This window comes from Hyperolius riggenbachi, chromosome 1 (assembly GCF_040937935.1).
Source record: "Hyperolius riggenbachi isolate aHypRig1 chromosome 1, aHypRig1.pri, whole genome shotgun sequence".
Classification (NCBI taxonomy): domain Eukaryota; kingdom Metazoa; phylum Chordata; class Amphibia; order Anura; family Hyperoliidae; genus Hyperolius; species Hyperolius riggenbachi.
In genome coordinates, this window is record NC_090646.1 from 606,840,416 (window position 1) to 606,862,101 (window position 21,686).

General features: G+C 44.1%; 1 protein-coding gene across 1 annotated transcript in view; it reads left to right on the plus strand.

Moving 5' to 3' along the window:
• CWC27 (CWC27 spliceosome associated cyclophilin) overlaps positions 1 to 21,686 on the plus strand; it is a 217,651-nt gene that overhangs the window by 59,033 nt on the left and 136,932 nt on the right. Inside the window, exons 9-10 of the mRNA XM_068249756.1 lie at positions 4,919 to 4,958; positions 8,762 to 8,919. Coding sequence (XP_068105857.1) covers positions 4,919 to 4,958; positions 8,762 to 8,919 — 198 coding nt within the window. The remainder of the gene's footprint in view (positions 1 to 4,918; positions 4,959 to 8,761; positions 8,920 to 21,686) is intronic.

The window sequence follows — 21,686 nt, forward strand, 5'->3', positions numbered from 1 at the left end:
GGTGATTTTTATCATTTTTAATTATAGTAGGTTTCATCAAATAAAGATTTTTTCAATTTGAATATATATTTGAGTGGTCTGGTGCTGTATATTGGGTACTTTTCTTCCCTTTATGTACACCGTATCATCCTAGTCCATTATTTTACTCTTTATTGCACTATCAATAAACGTTACAGATAAACTCCTTTCAGGAACCAATCCACAGATAGCATTAAAAAACTGTTTCTGCGCAGAACTCAGTACATTAAAAACCAAGGGGCCAACCCTCATCCCCCATAGATGTCCAATCTAGGCTTGCGTGCATGGAGTGTGTCAAAAGGACTCTTATGCTCCATGCACTCAAGCCCAGTCTGCCTAACTGACACACAGCAGCAAATGACCATCCACACAGCAGCTGCTTCCCCCTAATGGAGATAAGTCCTTAAAGCATTAGTCAAGCTGCAGCAAGCAAGCAAGCGTGGGTCGGCTTAAGACAGAAACCGTGCAAAACACTTATAAGCTTTTGATAAAGCAATGCCACTCAGGCATCATTCTTCCATTAGTCACACATAGAGTCATGCATCAGCACCAATATACTTGCGTTAGGCCATCAGAGTGCAATGCTTCAATCTGGATCAGCGTGTCTTCTCCCCTCTAGGTGTTTATAACTTTCCTTTTTGGCGGCAGTGGGTACACAGCTCCTGCTCCCCTCACTGAGGGCCGGTTCAGCCTTAGTCACTCACGGTCCCTGTGTGTGGCATAGCTGTACTGCGGATGTCCGCACAGACACATGGGACACTCCAGCTTCACGCCGGCTAGCTGTGTCAGCTCAGGCAGTGGGGACGCTTGGCTATCATGGTGCGGCGGCGATAGGCTACTTCCACCAATGCGTTTCGCGTCACATGACTCTTCTTCAGGGCGTCATTAGGGGGATGATACGGTGCCTATGGCCAATTTATGAAATTCTTCTAATCTTTGTAGTATCTACTGGCTGCGCCAACTCACTGGCCCACATAGTAACAAATATATAGATGTTATTGCACGATTGAGCTGCAGCCCCATGGTAAACCCCAAATCTTGTATATAGTGGAATTAACTCTGGCTGAGCTATATATAGCACTGTATTTTGCACTGATATACTGAACCCGGGTTTACACAGCCTGGGGGCACTATACAGAGCTCCTAGTGTTGTTCATAACATACTATTGTATGTAACAAATTGTTTATTGCAACACATCATATAAGCATGGAGGGTTTTTATGGGATGTTTTAAAGAGACTCTGTAACATCCTGGCTCGACCAGCCTGACAAGCTACATTTATTTACCTTCCCTGGCTCCAGCGGGGGTGCTGTTGCGTCTCTCCGCGCGGATATAGGCGGAAATAGCCGTTCTCCGTCGGGTCCGCTCTACTATGCAGGCGCAGGAGACTTGCGCCTGCACAGTAGAGCGGACCATCAGCAATCGGCTATTTCCGCCTATCTCTGAGCGGAGAGCCGATACTGCGCCTGCGCTGGAGCCGGTAAAGTAAATATTTACATCCCCGCCATTCCGGGAGCTTTTTTGCCGCTGCCGTGGGACACAGGAGGACGAGGGAAGCCTCAATAGGATCTGGAGGCTGTCCCCCCACCCGAGGTGAGTACCCCCAGGGGAACTTTTTCTCGTTACAGGTTTTCTTTAAGTGTTTTTAATTGTTTGGGAATTCTCCCTATTGTGTATATATACCCATTTGGTGGATCATTGTATAATAAAGATCTTTTTATATTGCATTTAAGACAAATTCTGAGTGGTACTTGCTACAGGGTTTCTTTTCTTGGTCTGGGTAAATGTTGCATTTGACCCTAGCACACTCCAGCCTTATTTACAAGGGTGCGGACTTCCTGTGTTTACAGAACATTGCGTTAAGTCGCAATGTAACATTACAATGTAACACAACTAAAAAAAAGTGGTAACGCACATTATTATTATTATTATTATTTATTGTATTTATAAAGCGCCAACATATTACGCAGCGCTGCACAATAGATAAAAGGGTTAACATACAAGGTAGGACATACAGGAAACTCACAACAAAACAAGATCATGCAAATTATTTGATAATACAGTGTCATAGGTCAAAATAGAGATTGTTCTAGTCCACAAAAGGGGTGATTGTCAGTAAGATTGCATAATCAAGCTGGAAACACTAAGAAGGAGAGCCTGAGGCATACAATCTAAAGGGTGGGGGTGGAGACAATAGGTGTATCTGTTGAGAGGGTGTCTAACAGAACATATTATGGTGCTGGTGTAGGGGGGTATGCGAGCATGAAAGGGTGAGTCTTGAGAGCTTGTGTGAAGGTATTAAAGGTGGGGGCGAGTCTGGTGGCTGGAGGGAGCGAGTTCCAGAGAGCAGCTTATTGCGGGTAGACCTGGAATTCCAGAGGCCACAGGAAACAGGGAGCGAATGCCTAGGGGTAGGATGGATAGGAATAAGGTTATGCCGAGGGGGGGGGGGGAAGTAGAGTGTGGGGGGGAAGGAAGTGAGGTGCATGGGGGTTGAGGGCCAAAAGGGAGTCTAAGGATAGAAGGGGAGAGGGTGCGGGGAAACAGAAGGGGGACAAGGTGTAGAAGGAGGTGGAGGTAGAGCATGTGGTGATGGGGAGGGAGATAGCTGGGAAATGGTGGAGGGGTCAGGGAGTTAATAGGAGGGAAGGGGTACATTTTACACTGAAGGGATAAGGTAGGATAGGGTGTGGAGAGTGGAAACATAGACAGGGGGACAGCAGTTAGACCAAGATGAGATAAATGTCACCAATGATGTGGCTGAAGGGGTTCAGCAAAGTTGCATCAATAATCAATCTGGTAAGGCGCAGTCCATAGGAGATCAGCAGTGAAGTTGGTAGATCATCAATGAAGACAAAAAAAAATCCAGCTGTGTGTGATTGGTAGATGGGGTGTCTGGTTGGTAATGACGTAACTTATCTGGAGGTCGGCGATGGATCAGTTGGTGGGGAGTTTAGCACTGGAGCAGCCAGCGAAGATCAGCAGTGGTGTGGTTGGTGAAGCACGGTGAAACCATCAGTAATTTGGTAAGTAGGTGTGCAGTGCTTAAATTTAGCTGGCTGTATGTTCAATATGGTATTGAAGGTACTTCTATGCAGGGTGTAGAAAATCAGTAGATGAACAACAGCCCAGAGTTTTGTGCTAGTTCACTTCTGTTCCCTTCTGGCTCAATTCTGGTGCGGAATCGCCGGGAAATCACCGCTGACGAAATCGCATGCGGGTGCGATTTTTGCATGCGGTTTTTCCCGCGATTTCGCATGCGATTTCGCATAGGGTAGTAGGTGGGCGATTTTAACCATGTCACTGCCTGTGTAAATTAACATTACCTCCTATGCGAAATCGCATGCGAAATCGCAGGGGAAAACGCATGCCAAAACCGCATGCGATTTCCCTATTAGATACATTGTGTGCGATTCGCTTAGCGGTGTGCGGGGAGCGAATTCTGACGGCTCTGCCGTGCAGATTTTCCCCGCACACAAAAACACTCCGCACAACGCACAAGTGGAAACAGGCCCATCCACTTGTATTGGCTGTGCGAATCCGCATGCGGACAACGCATGCGGATTCGCTATAGTGGAAATGAGCCCTCAAATTAATACCCTTAAATGTATACAATGCTGACTATATGATCTGCTAATATATGCCTGACTAGATAGATGCTAACAAGCAGACTGATTGCAGCTGTGAATATACTAGACTCTAGACACACAGGGGCAGGGCCAGTCTAAAGATATGCAAATTGTGACTAATGGATTGAAATAGGCAAATGGTAACACAGGAAAAAGCCCCAATTATTAACACTTATAATTAAGCAGATTGATGCCGAATTTAGAATTTAAGCATACAGCCAGGAAAATTAATCAGTTGCATACCATAAAAGCAGATTGATGCAGAATTTAGAATTTAAAGAGAACCCGAGGTGGGTTTGAAGAATATTATCTGCATACAGAGGCTGGATCTGCCTATACAGCCCAGCCTCTGTTGCTATCCCAAACCCCCCTAAGGTACCCCTGCACTCTGCAATCCCTCATAAATCACAGCCACGCTGCTGACAAACAGCTTATCAGAGCTGGCTGTGTTTATCTCTATAGTTCCAGTCTGCTGCTCTCCCCGCCTCCTGCAGAACTCCTGCTAATTGGAGGGAAGGGACGGGGGCAGGGACCGGAGCTATGCAGGAGGCGAGGGAGGAGCTGAGACTGACACTACAGATGTAAACACAGCCTCACAGCATGGCTGTGATTTATGAGGGATTGCAGAGTGCAGGGGGACCTTAGTGGGGTTTGGGATAGCAACAGAGGCTGGGCTGTATAGGCAGATCCAGCCTCTGTATGCAGATAACATTCTTTAAACACATCTCGGGTTCACTTTAAGCATACAGCCAGGAAAATTAATCAGTTGCATACCATAAAAGCAGATTGATGCAGAATTTAGAATTTAAGCTTACAGCCAGGAAAATTAATCAGTTGCATACCATTAACGCTGTGTTACCATTGCATAAAATAGGTACAGTAAAGCATACAGGCAATAAAAAGCATGCTTTCCTGTACCTGGTAACGTGTGAGTGTAGAGGTAACACACTGCAGCAGGGCGTTACCATAACGCTACACATTACTATGCAATGCTAACGTCACACTTTGAACGTTGCATACACTTTTCATTGCAGTGCGGTAAGTTACGTTATAAAATGTTATAACGCAGCACTGCTATGTCCTGCTGTGAACCTAGCCTGAGGGGTTTGACTTGGTAAAAGTGTAATATCCACCCTCCCCTATGTTGATCTCACTACTCAGGTTTATGAGAATCTGCACTGAAAACTGTTACCTCACTGAAATAAATGCCTATTCTATTTTTGCCACAGATAAAAATCAGTTTAATAAAAAGAGAAAATCTATTTTGCAGCACAAAAGCTTCTTCTCAGTCCAGCAGCGAAAGTGATAAGGTAAGAATGAAACTTCTGATGGTTGCCTTGGTTACGCTCCTACTTGTGTATTTTTGTTTGCTCTCTCTCAGTGGCATCCTTTTGGACATTAAAAAGGCGTAAAATGCTTTTTTCCTCTCTTTGGTAAAAAAAATGATAGGTTTTTGGCCACTGAAAAGACAGTTGTAGTTAAAAAAAAATAAAAATAAAAATAATTATATATATATATATATATATATATATATATATATATATATATATATATATATATATATATATATATATATATATATATATATATATATATATATATAGCAAAACAATTTAGGAGGTGCTAAAGCAAGGCATATACTCCAAACAACAAGGCACTATTCTTAGAAAAATATCAAAAAACTTTTTATTAATTATCAAAATGTCAATAAAGTACACACACTTATAAAAAATAAAACATTCAAATTAAAAATAAGCAGCCCAATGGCCGCCAACATACCGCCCATTCATACCACACATATATTGCAGCATTCACACCTGGCCACCTGGTGCTGGTAATAGCAGTTGCTCTATTAAATGTATATTTATGCAGAGACTAATTTTGATAGGGCGTCCCCAGAAACAGTTCCTCAATTAGAGAATCAAGTTTGGAATAGGCAGTCAATGATATATAGGACAAAGTCCAGCAGGGCACAACAGCCATATAGATCGGGAGGAGAAAGCAGGATAAACTTCTCTTACAGTCCTTAATTTCCAGCACAGAGTTCAGAGAGCATAAGCAGAGAGCAATAGTAAGCTGCAGATACAGTGGTGTGAAAAACTATTTGCCCCCTTCCTGATTTCTTATTCTTTTGCATATTTGTCACACTTAAATGTTTCTGCTCATCAAAAACCGTTAACCATTAGTTAAAGATAACATAATTGAACACAAAATGCAGTTTTAAATGATGGTTTTTATTATTTAGTGAGAAAAAAAAACTCAAAACCTACATGGCCCTGTGTGAAAAAGAAATTGCCCCCTGAACCTAATAACTGGTTGGGCCACCCTTAGCAGCAAAAACTGCAATCAAGCGTTTGTGATAACTTGCAACAAGTCTTTTACAGCGCTCTGGAGGAATTTTGGCCCACTCATCTTTGCAGAATTGTTGTAATTCAGCTTTATTTTAGGGTTTTCTAGCATGAACTGCCTTTTTAAGGTCATGCCACAACATCTTTATAGGATTCAGGTCAGGGCTTTGACTAGGCCACTCCAAAGTCTTCATTTTGTTTTTCTTCAGCCATTCAGAGGTGGATTTGCTGGTGTCTTTTGGGTCATTGTCCTGCTGCAGCACCCAAGATCGCTTCAGCTTGAGTTGACGAACAGATGGCCGGACATTCTCCTTCAGGATTTTTTGGTAGACAGTAGAATTCATGGTTCCATCTAGCACAGTAAGCATTCCAGGTCCTAAAGCAGCAAAACAACCCCAGACCATCATACTACCACCACCATATTTTACTGTTGGTATGATGTTCTTTTGCTGAAATGCTGTGTTACTTCTACGACAGATTTTACAGGACACGCACCTTCCAAAAAGTTCAACTTTTGTCTCGGCGGTCCACAAGGTATTTTTCCACAAGTCTTGGCAATCATTGAGATGTTTTTTTAGCAAAATTGAGACGAGCCTTAATGTTCTTTTTGCTTAAAAGTGGTTTGCGCCTTGGATATCTGCCATACAGGCCGTTTTTGCCCAGTCTCTTTCTTATGGTGGAGTTGTGAACGCTGACCTTAATTGAGGCAAGTGAGGCCTGCAGTTCTTTAGATGTTGTCCTGGGGTCTTTTGTGGCCTCTCAGATGAGTTTTCTCTGCGCTCTTGGGGTAATTTTGGTCGGCCAGCCACTCCTGGGAAGGTTCATCACTGTTCCATGTTTTTGCCATTTGTGGATATTGGATCTCACTGTGGTTCGCTGGAGTCCCAAAGCTTTAGAAATGGCTTTATAACCTTTACCAGACTGATAGATCTCAATTACAGTACTTTTGTTCTCATTTGTTCCTGAATTTCTTTGGATCTTGGCATGATGTCTAGCTTTTGAGGTTCTTTTGGTCTACTTCTCTGTGTCAGATAGCTCCTATTTAAGTGATTTCTTGATTGAAACAGGTGTGGCAGTAATCAGGCCTGGGGGTGACTACAGAAATTGAACTCAGGTGTGATAAACCACAGTTATTTTTTAACAAGGGGGGCAATCACTTTTTCACACAGGGCCATGTAGGTTTTGAGTTTTTTTTCCTCACTAAATAATAAAAACCATCATTTAAAACTGCATTTTGTGTTCAATTATGTTATCTTTGACTAATAGTTAATGTTTTTTGATGAGCAGAAACATTTAAGTGTGACAAACATGCAAAAGAATAAGAAATCAGGAAGGGGGCAAATAGTTTTTCACACCACTGTATAAGCACAGCAGAGTCCATCAAAGGGTAAGCAGGAGCGACAGACACTGCATGCTGCCAGTGTATAGGATTAGAGATGAACATAAAGCATATTCCAGAACAATGAAGGCAATGCATACAGTACCATACGAGGTGGTATCACGTCAGCTCCTACTCTGCACAAGCGGTGAACATGTCCAATGGAAAATGCAGCTCCCTTCTGTAGCCAGCGGCAGACTCCCAGCACCCTAGCAAGCGGTGCTTATATGAACTGCATAGGAGAGAAATCCTGCTTCAGAGGTGAGGAACATCGTGCATAATGCCGAAATCCAGGCCAATACTGTGGCAGCCAGGGGATGTATGGTGGCACGAGCCGGCGGTTGCAGGCGGTCTCAGGACGCCAAACCACGCTGTCCTGTTTTTTATTTATATATATATATATATATATATATATATATATATATATATATATAAACAGCACAATTTGAGGAGTGCAATACTGATATTGCATGTACTGATGAGATATGAGTATCCCCTGCCTGCTGGCTATTTGCCTACAGCAAGCATGTCTTTAGTCCATCCTGGGGGCCAAATGTGGCTCATTGAGGCATTTCTGGTGGCCCCCAAAGCTCTCCACAGTTGTTAACTCCATGTGGACCGCAGGGCGTGGCTGTAGTGCCAAACGCAGGGAACAGCAGCAGAAACGGCCACTGATTAGAAGCTGCCACTGTGCCAGCAGCAGTAACCGCCAGTAATTAGCAGCGGCCACTGATTAGCAGCTGCCACTGTGCCAGCAGCAGTAACCGCCACTGATTAGCAGCTGCCACTGTGCCAGCAGCAGTAACCGCCACTGATTAGCAGCTGCCACTGTGCCAGCAGCTGTAACCATCACTGATTAGCAGCTGCCACTGTGCCAGCAGCAGTAACCGCCACTGATTAGCAGCTGCCACTGTGCCAGCAGCCGTAACCGCTACTGATTAGCAGCTGCCACTGTGCCAGCAGCCGTAACCACCACTGATTAGCAGCTGCCACTGTGCCAGCAGCCGTAACCACCACTGATTAGCAGCTGCCACTGTGCCAGCAGCCGTAACCACCACTGATTAGCAGCTGCCACTGTGCCAGCAGCAGTAACCGCCACTGATTAGCAGCTGCTACTGTGCCAGCAGCCGTAACCACCACTGATTAGCAGCTGCTACTATGCCACCAGCAGTAGCAGCCACTGATTAGCAGCTGCCACTGTGCCAGCAGCAGTAACAGTAAAGGTAATACTGGAGAAAAAGAGTAGAAAATACCATGAGGCGACTCCATGCATCGGTGCTAGCCAGGGGGTAATTTGCCCACTAGATTAAAAAGGAGCTATATTTAGTGGAGAAGTTGGCCTAGCTGGTCTATGCTAAGATTTTTTTTTATCGCTGTTCTGTCGTAGGAGAGTACAAGTGAAGAAGATGAAGAGGAAATCGATAGTGATGAGAAGCATCAGATGAAAGATCGCATATCCAAAAAACTGAAAAAAGACTCCAGTGGAAACACCAAGACCTCAGTGCAATCAGCAGAAGATCCATCAGACAAGAAGAGTACTCGCAGGTAGGACCACAAAGTTACTCTCTTGTGTAGCTGCTGAAGAGGCTTATTATCCTGTGAGTAAGAAGAGTAGGTGACTCTGATACAGAATAAATCCTCACCAGTGGCTTATTACATAATATGAATATTAGAGTAGAAGAGCACCAAAACAAGCTAACAAATAGCACACCGGTTATACAGGGGGAAAGGGAAGTGACCAGAGATGATGGAAGTGTTGATTCTGAGTAACAAAGCTTCAAGCAGACCTGAACTCAAAACTTCCCCTCCTCTCTAAGAGATAAGCAACGGCATAATAACCTCAAAAGAAAAACATTTCATTGTTACAACTGATAGAAATCCGGCAAAATATCTGCAGTGTGTCTACTTCCTGCTTTCATGAAAGCAGACATAGGGTTAACATCTTGTGTTTACAAATTAGCTACTCTCGCCGAGGCAGCCAGCTGACGCAGCTGAGAGATCAAATTACAGTCATGATTAGTCACAGATGAGGGGGACAGGTTAAACTCTCTAAATACACACATGGTGCATTTCCTTCTGTCCTGTGCAAGAGTTCAGGTCCAGGGTTAATTGTATGCAGAGGAGAGTCCATCAAAGGAGAAGGATGTCAGTCATAGCTACTCGTTTGGGAATTGCATCTTTTGATCATTTCCCTTGATTTAGGTCCGGTTGACATCTGCGTTCTGAGTCAAAAGGATCCGCTCGATCCAGTCTCCGCTTCACCGGATCTGGATGGCTCAGTCCGTGGCACATTTCACATAGTGAAAACGGATCTTATCAATGATTGATCGGATCCGTTTTCACTCAGCAATACATACAGTGGAGGAAATAATTATTTGACCCCTCACTGATTTTGTAAGTTTGTCCAATGACAAAGAAATGAAAAGTCTCAGAACAGTATAATTTCAATGGTAGGTTTATTTTAACACTGGCAGATAGCACATCAAAAGGAAAATCGAAAAAATAACCTTAAATAAAAGATAGCAACTGATTTGCATTTCATTGAGTGAAATAAGTTTTTGAACCCCTACCAACCATTAAGAGTTCTGGCTCCCACAGAGTGGTTAGACACTTCTACTCAATTAGTCACCCTCATTAAGGACACCTGTCTTAACTAGTCACCTGTATAAAAGACACCTGTCCACAGAATCAATCAATTAAGCAGACTCCAAACTCTCCAACATGGCAAAGACCAAAGAGCTGTCCAAGGATGTCAGAGACAAAATTGTAGACCTGCACAAGGCTGGAATGGGCTACAAAACCATTAGCAAGAAGCTGGGAGAGAAGGTGACAACTGTTGGTGCGATTGTTCGAAAATGGAAGGAGCACAAAATGACCATCAATCGACCTCGCTCTGGGGCTCCACGCAAGATCTCACCTCGTGGGGTGTCAATGGTTCTGAGAAAGGTGAAAAAGCATCCTAGAACTACACGGGAGGAGTTAGTTAATGACCTCAAATTAGCAGGGACCACAGTCACCAAGAAAACCATTGGAAACACATTACACCACAATGGATTAAAATCCTGTAGGGCTCGCAAGGTCCCCCTGCTCAAGAAGGCACATGTGCAGGCCCGTTTGAAGTTTGCCAATGAACACCTGAATGATTCTGTGAGTGACTGGGAGAAGGTGCTGTGGTCTGATGAGACCAAAATAGAGCTCTTTGGCATTAACTTAGCTCGCTGTGTTTGGAGGAAGAAAAATGCTGCCTATGACCCCCAAAACACCGTCCCCACCGTCAAGCATGGGGGTGGAAACATTTTGCTTTGGGGGTGTTTTTCTGCAAAGGGCACAGGACAACTTAATCGCATTAACGGGAAAATGGACGGAGCCATGTATCGTGAAATCCTGAACGACAACCTCCTTCCCTCTGCCAGGAAACTGAAAATGGGTCGTGGATGGGTGTTCCAGCACGACAATGACCCAAAACATACAGCAAAGGCAACAAAGGAGTGGCTCAAGAAGAAGCACATTAAGGTCATGGAGTGGCCTAGTCAATCTCCAGACCTTAATCCAATAGAAAACCTATGGAGGGAGCTCAAGCTCAGAGTTGCACAGAGACAGACTGGAAACCTTAGGGATTTAGAGATGATCTGCAAAGAGGAGTGGACCAACATTCCTCCTAAAATGTGTGCAAACTTGGTCATCAATTACAAGAAACGTTTGACCTCTGTGCTTGCAAACAAGGGTTTTTCCACTAAGTATTAAGTCTTTTATTGTTAGAGGGTTCAAAAACTTATTTCACTCAATGAAATGCAAATCAGTTGCTATCTTTTATTTAACCATTTAGGGACAATGTAACGCATTAAAACGTCATGTTCGCCGCTATTAATGGCAACAGGACGTTTTAATAAGTTACATTGTAACTCTGCTGCTGTGTGCGAGCGGGCGCGCTCCCGCTGCGCGCGCACGTCGGGTCCCGCGGCTTGGTGATTGGACCAGGGAATCACATAGTCCCTGGGCCAATCAAGTGCCAGTAACAAGGCAGATCATTGTTACAAGCCAGTAACAATGATCTGTCCTGTAGTGTCTGTAAACAAAGTTGCTTTCTCCCTCCCAGCTCATCTGTCACCTCAGACTGCTGTCAATCAGCATTCAGAGGTGACAGGAGCTGTGAGGGAGAAAGACTGTGATTGTGGTAGGATTTTTATATTTTTAAATAAAATTTTATCCCCATACTTTTTTATTAACCCCTTATCCTCCCCCTCCTTTGCCATTTACTGATTTTCTGTTTTATTTTAGTACTTTTTAGTACTTCTTAGTACTTTTCTGTACTTCTTCACCCCTCTTTTACCCTTTCTCTGATATTTCTATCTATACTTTCTTTCTATCTATATCCTTTTTTTCATCTTCATAAAAAAAAAATCTTTCTGTTATTGATCAATTGCTCGGTTGATCGATCGATCTGTCTGTCTGTCTATCCCATCCATCCCATCCATCCCTCCCTCCCATCCATCCATCTATCTAATCTATCTATCTATCTATCTATCTATCTATCTATCTATCTATCTATCTATCCCCTTTGCTTACTATAGCGAGGAGACTGTATTCTGTTGAGGAGGCAGCCGCCTTCCTCCAGCAGAGCAGCAGCAGTGGGGACGATTCAGGGAGCAAATGGCACCCAACGAGCAGCAGCTCTGAGTCAGATTCTGACAGTTCAGAGAGCGTTGGGCAGCCATCTCGCCGCTTCAGGAGGGATGATGAGTCCACTGGTGAGGGCCCTTCAGAATCCACCGCAGGGGGCTCGGTGGGTAGCACAGCTGCAGCTAGCAGCACAGGCCAGAGGGGAACCACTGTCCAGGGCCCTTCAGATGCCACCGCAGGGGGCTCAGTGGGTAGCACTGCTGCAGCTAGCAGCAGAGGCCGAAGGGGAACCAGGCAAAGGCAGGTACGCCCACCGGTACCTGAGGACATAATTCGGGGTACCTGGTCACCCGCTAACCTTGTAGCACCCAACATCCCACCTTTTACAGGGGCAAGCGAAATATTAGTGCCCACTGACAACTTCAGGCCTGCTGACTTCTTCCAGCTCTTTGTGGGTGATGATTTGCTGCAGCACATTGTGGAGCAAACTAATTTGTTTGCGCAGCAGTATATTGCCCAGAAGCCCACCTGCTATTTGGCTGAGAAATGGGAGCCCACCACCATACCTGAGCTAAAGGTGTTTCTGGCCCTAACACTACACATGGGCATACTCCAACAGCCAGAAATAAGACTGTACTGGTCTAAGGACTTTATGCACGCAACACCCCTGTTTCCAGCTTCCATGAGCAGGCAGCGCTATGAGGCTCTTATGAAGTGCCTGCACTTTGCCGACAATTCGGACAATGTCCCCAAAGGTGATCCTGGCCATGACGAGCTTTTTAAGCTGAGGCCCATCCTCACCCACCTCAGTACAAAATTTAGCGAGGTGTACACCCCAGAGAGAGAGGTTGCAGTGGATGAATCCCTCCTACCCTTCCATGGCAGATTAGGGATAAAACAATACATTCCAAGTAAGGCTGCCAAGTATGGGATAAAATTTTATAAACTATGTGAGAGCAGCACTGGCTACACCTATTCTTTTTTCCTGTATGAGGGCAAAGATAGCCATTTGCAACCAGCTGGGTGCCCACCATACATGCCAACCAGTGGGACAATTGTGGTGGAACTAGCCAACCCACTCCTCCACCAAGGCTATCATTTGTACGTGGATAACTTCTACACCAGCATTCCCCTTTTCAAATTTTTATATTCTGCAGAGACTGGTGCCTGTGGGACAGTGAGGCCAAACCGCAAAGGCCTCCCACCACAGGTGGTTAATAAAAAATTATCGAAAGGGGAAACACACAATCTCAGAAGTGGTGAGCTCCTGGCTATAAAATTCAGGGACAAGAGAGACGTCATGGTCCTGACTTCAATTCATAATGAAGAAGTGGTTCCTGTCACAACCTCCAGAGAGCGGATCGAGAAGCCAATGGCATTGGTCGACTACACAAAAAATATGGGTGCGGTGGATCTTGCGGACCAAATGCTCTCCTACTACTTTTTTTTTTTAAAAAAGGAGGGCCTGGTACAAAAAAGTTTTTTTTTACCTCCTGCAGATGGCCATGCACAACGCATTTGTGCTTTATAAAAAGAAATGCCACGGTGACAGCTACCTCCCGTTTATGCGACAAGCTTTGAGATCGCTGATCAATGAAAGCGTACACCTTATGGAGGAATTCAATCCAATGCAACTGGATGGCGCAGTTCGCCTAAGGGGAAAACATTTTCCTGCCCTGATCCCCCCGAACCCAATTAAGGCGAAGCCACAGAAGCGATGCCGCGTGTGCACCAAGCACAAGAGGCGGAAAGACAGCAGATACCACTGCCCAAAGTGCCCCTCACAGCCGGGACTCTGCGTTGCCGGCTGCTTTGAGGCATACCATACCCTCAGCAGCTATTAGACTTTTTTTTTTTTTTTTTCCCTTCTTCATTACCCTAAATTTTCACTGGACTTTTTCCTCTCTACTTTTTATTTGCCACTTACTGTCCCTCAAAGGAGCTCACAATTACCACTAGTTAACATTACCACCTTTTTTGGGGGTGTGGGAGGAAACCCAGAAGCTTAGAGGAAACCCAAGACTCCTACAACCTGCAAATAGTTTTTTCCCATTTGGACTTGCTGCTGCAAGGCGAGAGTGTTCGCCACAAGACTTTACTCTGCAGACCACCCCCCATCTTCTGACCACTGGCTTGCCTTGGCGTATGACCTCTGGCCTTTCTCCATCCTGCTAGACCTGCAATGGTGAGTTCCAATGTATCTGTCATTCATGTTATGGATAGTGATTTAGGTCTCACTTAAATTATTCTATTTGCAACTGAGTAGGCCTGAGTCTCTAGTTTTCAGAATGGTAACATTTGTGTCTTTTATTGAATGGTCTTACGCTCCTGGGGCTTTGAGAAGAAAGAATTACATTGTTGCATTTGGTAAAAAAGGGCATTAAAAAGTACATTGGCGCTGCTCATGATTAACAGTGTATTATGTGGCCAAAACACTATCTGATGATGTGTGTAGGGTATCATTTTAACCGTGACAAGCAAGAGAAGAGAATTTGGGGTGTTTGAGAGATTATGCATATGTCATTTGAATTGTTTTTTTGTGCCAAAGTAAAAAAAACTGTAAAAAAATTCAATTTTCTAAGTTACGGTGCAATTTCAGCAAAACCGCAAAAGTGTAAATGTTACAAAATATGTATATTTGAGTAGGTCTGGTTCTCTAGTTTTCAGAATGGTATCATTTATGACCTATATCCAATGTTCTGAGACACCAGGGGTTTTGCTAGGAAAGAATGACTGTATTGTTTCTGGTGCAAAAAATGGCCTTGGAAAATACATTGGCGCTGCTTATGATTAACAGTGTATTATGTGGCCAAAACACTATCTGATGATGTGTATAGGGTATCATTTTAACCGTGACAAGCAAGAGAAGAGAATTTGGGGTGTTTGAGAAATTATGCATATGTCATTTGAATTGTTGTTGTGTGCCAAAGTAAAAAAAACTGTAAAAAAATACAATTTTCTAAGTTGCGGTGCAATTTCAGCAAAACCGTACAAGTGCAAATGTTACAAAATATGTATATTTGGGTAGGTCTGGTTCTCTAGTTTTCAGAATGGTATCATTTATGACCTATATCAAATGTTCTGAGACACCAGGGGTTTTTCTAGGAAAGTATGACTGTATTGTTTCTGGTGCAAAAAATGGCCTTGAAAAATACATTGGCGCTGCTCATGATTATAAGTGTATTATGTGGCCAAAACACTATCTGATGATGTGTGTAGGGTATCATTTTAACCGTGACAAGCAAGAGAAGATAATTTGGGGTGTTTGAGAGATCATGCATATGTCATTTGAATTGTTTTTTCATGCCAAAGTAAAGAAAACTGTAAAAAAAAAAACATTTTCAAAGTTACGGTGCAATTTCATCAAAACCGCAAAAGTGCAAATGTTACAAAATATGTATATTTGGGTAGGTTTGGTTCTCTAGTTTTCAGAATGGTATCATTTATGACCTATATCCAATGTTCTGAGACACCAGGGGTTTTGCTAGGAAAGTATGACTGTATTGTTTCTGGTGCAAACAATGGCCTTGAAAAATACATTGGCGCTGCTCATGATTAACAGTGTATTATGTGGCCAAAACACTATCTGATGATGTGTATAGGGTATCATTTTAACCGTGACAAGCAAGAGAAGATAATTTGGGGTGTTTGAGAGATTATGCATATGTCATTTGATTTTTGTTTTTTGGCAAACTGAATGAGAAGCAATAAAACTGTTATTTCCATATACTCTGTACCAAAATAAAACACTTGTAAAAAACACCAAAAGTGACAGAGTTGAAAACCGAATGCATAAATAGTTACCTTAGAGACTCAGCTTTTAAAATATATATGCTATGAGGGTGAACTACTGTTATATTTGCAAATAAGGGCTTGAATTCATTGGTAGTATGCAATGAGAAAACAAAAAAACACAACATAGGAAAAATACACCTTTATTTCCAAATAATATATTGTCACCAATAGGGGATGAAAATGGAGAAATCGTGTATTTTTTCATTTTTTTCCTTGTTTTTCCCTTTAAAATGCATAAAAAGAAAAGGTATTACTGAAAATAAATATCGCCTCCAAAAAGCCTATTTAGCAGCGATAAAAACAAGGTATTGATCAATTTGCTGTGATACGTAGTGAAAAAGTTATTGGTGAATGAAAGGGAGGAGCGCTGAAAGGTGAAAATTGCTCTGGTCCGTTAGGGTAAAAACCCTTGGGGGTGAACTGGTTAAGGTTATTTTTTCGATGTTCCTTTTGATGTGCTATCTGCCACTGTTAAAATAAACCTATCATTGAAATGATACTGTTCTGAGACTTTTCATTTCTTTGTCATTGGACAAACTTACAAAATCAGTGAGGGGTCAAATAATTATTTCCTCCACTGTACCTAATTTTCTGTAGCAGCTGACGGTAGAGGCTTCCTCTTCTTCTGCTGTGACTACACAACGCGTTATGTGACTAGTCACATTTAGTCACATGACGCGCTGTGTAGTCACAGCGGAAGAAGACGGAAGCCTCTAACGCCAGCTGCTACGGAAGATTAGGTATGTATAAACCCTCCCTCACCCACCCGCCCGGCTGCTGCACCCTCCCTCACCCTCCCGTCGCTAGATTCGCGTCGGCACATGCCCCCATCCCCCGTGGAACAGTCCGTTTCTTCACTAGTGTGAAGAAAAGTTCAGTTTTCCATTGCCCCAATGCTGCTGCATTTTTGTCCGGATCCGTTCCGCTAAGCAGAACCGTACGGAAAATGAAGGCCTGCAGCAATTTTTAGGTCCGGGGACCGGAATGTAAGGAACGTATCCGTACCAACGGACGCATGTGAATGGATGCATAGGTTAACATTGGATCCTTTCACATCCGATCCGTTTGTACAGTATACATTCCGGTTACGTTCCGGAAAAAAATGTGAACCAGGCCTTACCAACCTAATTACCAAATGGTTTAGACCAGGTGTAAAAACAGGTCTAAAACATTTGGTAATAGTGAATTCCCCTTCGATGCAACTGACCAAACCATCAGTAGACTAAAAACCTTCTGTAGACTAGTCTAAACTGCTTAGTGAATTGAGGCCAATGTTGACATCATGTGCTTTCAATTTAGCCTCTTTGCCGTGGCAGTCAGTGACATAGCTGAGGGATCAACTTATGATTAGACGCAGATGAGGGGGAATTAGGCTAAACTCTCTAAATACATCCAGGGTGCATTTCTCTATGTTTTCCTTCTGCTCTGTGCAAGAGTTCAGGTCCACCATTAACCAGTACACTGTCCAGCCACTGCTGGATATACAAGAAGCAAAATTAGAGGGCCGGAACTGGAACTTTGCTAGGATTGGCAAGTAAACCGCTTCATTAGTTAAAGTATGCTGAGCACCTGGGTGCTCCTAAGTGCAGGAAAATTCTCAAGCAAGACTCAAGCAAGTTAATTGTGTGGGCTTCTGGGGGGCAGCATGCATTTACTTGCTATGGGTTGCTGCTCCAGAGCCCTCCCCCCCATGTATATGGAAGCCTTCATCTTCTGTGTCCCTGTGCTGCAGGCTGTAGTTCCCGCAGTGATGTCCTGTGTCCCTGACCACTGCAACGTGTCCCGGGATTGCACAATGTGTGACGGTAGATGTAGTTCCCACTGATGTGATTACATCAGCATGCACTGCAGCAGCCAGGGACACAGGCAGTGGCTTAACAATAGGGGCTGCAGCCCCTGCACTCATAGTGAAGCCCAGGGCCCCTATAGGGCCCGCTCAGGGCCGTTTTGGCAGGCCGAAGGGAGCGCAACATGAGGAGAGAGCATGAGCACACATCGGGCTCTCCCCTCAGCGCTCCCCTCCAGCATCTATCAGTGGCAACAGGCGGCGGCACTTAGAGATCAGACCTCCGCGGTGGATGGAGGTATGTGTTCCTGCCTGCTGTCGCTGATAGATGAAGGGGAGAGCCTGAGGTGAGGGAGAGGGGGGACTGTCCCCCCTCCCCGCCGATGTGTGCCCATGCTCTTTCCTTATGCTGCAACCCCTCCGGCCCCCCAAGAGGGCCGCATTTTGTGCATTTCTCTATGTTTTCCTTTTGTCCAGTGCAAGAGTTTAGGTCCACTTTAAACCTCCTGCGGGCCAAAGATTGTTTCGATCTTAAGGCCTCTTTTCCACGGACTGTTGATGGGCAGTGAAATGTCTCTCAAACTCTCACAACTGCTCACTGCTGCCTAGTAACGGCTCACTGCTGCCTCGTAACTGCTCACTGCTGCCTGGTAACTGCTCACTGCTGCCTGGTAACTGCTTGCTGAGCACACAGCTCAAAAGTCCATGGAAAAGAGGCCTTAGACATTGCCCACAAAACAGGCATAAATAAATAACTGCTAATTTGCATTACAAATGCTCAATTAGTCAGCCTGGAGCCCTGCTGACCAGCAATGAGGACTTAATTAAAACCCTTTATTGAACTTTCTGGGCAGATTATGTGGCGCAGAGACACACTGGTGTGATTTGTTACTTCCACAGATTGTGTAGCGTTGGCAACCGAGATCTCTAGTTTTCTTCAAATGGCGGAAAAGATTTTAATTAAATCCCTACACTGGCTGTCAGGTTTGGAAAGTGTGGAATCTCAAAAATGAATTGTGCCCAGCTGCCTTACTAGTAGGATCAATTAACTGAGCTGCTCGTTATTCTTTTTATTGTCATTACCAGTTTACTACAGCTATTTATTATGTTTTATGGTTTGTCAAACCTCTCAGTTCTGTAGGGATGGTATATACAGCTGGAGCATAGTAGGTATATACTGGTATACAGCTGGAGCATAGTAGGTATATACTGGTATACAGCTGGAGCATAGTAGGTATCTTTATGATAAGAGACTGAACTATTGAACAGTCTTTGCAGCCGAAAGGGGCCCCAGCGCCATACGGGGCCAGTTTCTGACCCTTTTTTCCCTCCAAAAGGGGTCCTCGTTCCAGATCAAATGTTGGGGCTGCACTTGTTATGGGTGAGGGTGGAGTCAAGGTGGGTCACATTTGTTTCACAACTCCTGGCAACCTGGCTCTCTGGCTATTGGGGTCACCACTGGGGGGAGAAGGGGGAGTGAACATAGAGGGGACCTCATCAAAGTTTAACTGGAGGGCCCCAGGATTTGTAGTTCTGCACTTAGGCTTTATTTCACATCTAAAATTGTAATAGCTGACAGCGATTTGCGATTTTGTGCACAATTTTTTTCCCCTCCTGGTGCTCCATTGTACGTTGTGATTTTGTATAAAGGGCTTTTCTAAGCGCTTTTACTGAGCGGTTCATTTTTTCACTTCCTGATGCAAGTCAGGAAGTGAACTCTTTGACCCAGAAAAGAATAAATACAATGTATTTAGTCTTAAAAGCGCTGGGGAAATCGCTATAAAAAGCACTTTTTCAAGTGGTTTGCGATTTCCCTATACCTTCCATCGATCAAAAACCGCTAAGAAAATGGTACAGGCAGCGCTTTGCTGAGCGGATCGGAAACGGAACCGCTCAGATGTGAACAGTCTCTCATAGGGAATTATTGCACAAGCATTTTAGGGCGATTTTCAAAATTGCCGGCACTTGAAAAAAGGGCAAAAACGCCCTTGGCGTGAATAAGCCCTCACTCAGGCCTAGTGCACACCAGAGCCGGTCGGTCGCGTTTTTAGGGACGCTTGCGGCTGAGGAAACGCTTGGGTAATGTATTTCAATGGGCTGGTGCACACCAGAGCGGGTCGGTTTTAGCTGAAACTCAAACTCTCGGGCTGCAGCATTTTTGGGATTTCGGAGGCGTTTCTGCCTCCAATGTTAAGTATAGGAAAAACGCAAACCGCTTGATAAAACGCCAGATCACAGCGGTTTTCCAGGCGTTTTTGTTACAGTAGCTGTTCAGTAACAGCTTTACTGTAACAATAGCTGTAATCTGCTACTCAAAAAAAGCTACACAAAACCGCAACACGCTAGCAAAACGCTTCATAATATTAAGTAAAAATGCTTCAAAAATTGCTAGCGTTTTGCGGATCTGCTAGCGGTTTTTGGTGTGCACCAGGCCTCACTGTGCAGTAATGTAACCTCTGTAGATTGAGCGAGGACTTATCTAAGATTGTAATGCTTAATACACACTATGCAATTTCCCGTCAGATTTCGGGTCGAAACGATAATTTCCGTGAGGTCCGATCTGATTTCCGATCATTTGTCTTATCAATTTTCGAATCACTTCTGTACAAAATCAATAAGACAAATGATCGGAAATCAGATCAGATATGTTAGAAATGATTGATTCGACCCAAAATCTGATGAGCTATTGCATGGTGTGTACCAGGCATAAGAGTGAGGGTACTTTCACACTATGCTTGTTGTGTTGGGCATCCTAAAAAAATAGAAATATGACGCAACAGCGTTGAAAAAGTCACATCACGCATTACAAGTAATGAGATCAAGTCAAGTCAATGAGATGCAAATAATTTTAATTTGGTGCAGCATTATGCAAATGTTGTATACAAATGTATTCAGCTTGAACATGAACCAATCCAATCCTGCTGAGGTAGAAATGTGATTGGTCCATTTTCAAGCTGCATAAATTTGCATACAAAATTTGCATAATCCTGCACCAGCTCAAAATTATTTGAATCTCATTGACCATCCTAAGGCCCCATTCACATCTGAGCTTTTGCCGGCGATTTCGACAAAACACTCAATCGCTAGCGCTTTTTAAAGCGCTAGTGCCATAATACCCTAGGGGCCCGTTCTCATTTGGGCGATTTGTGTTAATCGCCAGCGATTAATGCAAATCGCCAAATGCAAATGTGTATCCTGCACCATTTTCAGGTGATTTCCCGGCGATCGTGTTTTAGTGCTATAAAAGCGCTAATCGTGATCGCAAAAAAATCGCCAAGTGTGAATGTGGCTGATAACCTACAGGCAAACAAAGGGGGAGATAGAGTAGTGACACAAGGTGGCCCCTGCATGGGGTACCGCAGCTACAGCCTGCAGGCTGTATGGAATTAACTGCTGTTAAGAGGTTTTGGGGCCACCAGGAAAGGCTTGGCAGGACGTATTTGGCCCCTGGGCCTGGCTTTGGACATACCTGAACTAGAGGAAACCCATGCATACAGAGAACTCCAAAGGCCACTTGGGCTCATCGGAAAAAGCCAGGCTTGAGCGGCTCAGTGCCACTGCGCAGATGCGAGCTGCACCGCATGGCCAAGCTCAATGTGGTCACGCTCGGTGGACAAGGCCTTAATAATAAAATTTGGGGTTCCCCGCACAGGAATAGCAAGGTGGATGGGAATGGGGGAAGCCTCTGGATTGTTCTGAGGCTTTCCCCTACTGCTTGAAGATACCGCAATGTACCGCACTTTCCTGGAACTAAAGAAAGACCTGAAGATACTTGCACAACTGGACAGCGACATCTTTTTCTTGACTACATGCAAAAAGGAAAAACTTATACCTCAAGGACTAAGGATACAGAATCCCACCCTGCATACATACAATAGCAGGTTTGCAGAAGAAATCTGCAGGAGGAGCTCGGAGAGAATACGGAATAACCTTTTAAGAGTCTGCTATAACCGTAAGAGGATTACAAAGGATGAGATACAGAGCCTGAAACTGTCTCTGAATAATGACCACACTGGATATACATGGGATCAACTACAGACCTTCTATGGGAAACTACAGAGATTCCTAATTAACAACAAAAAGAAAAAACTTCAGAGACTTAGAATTAAGA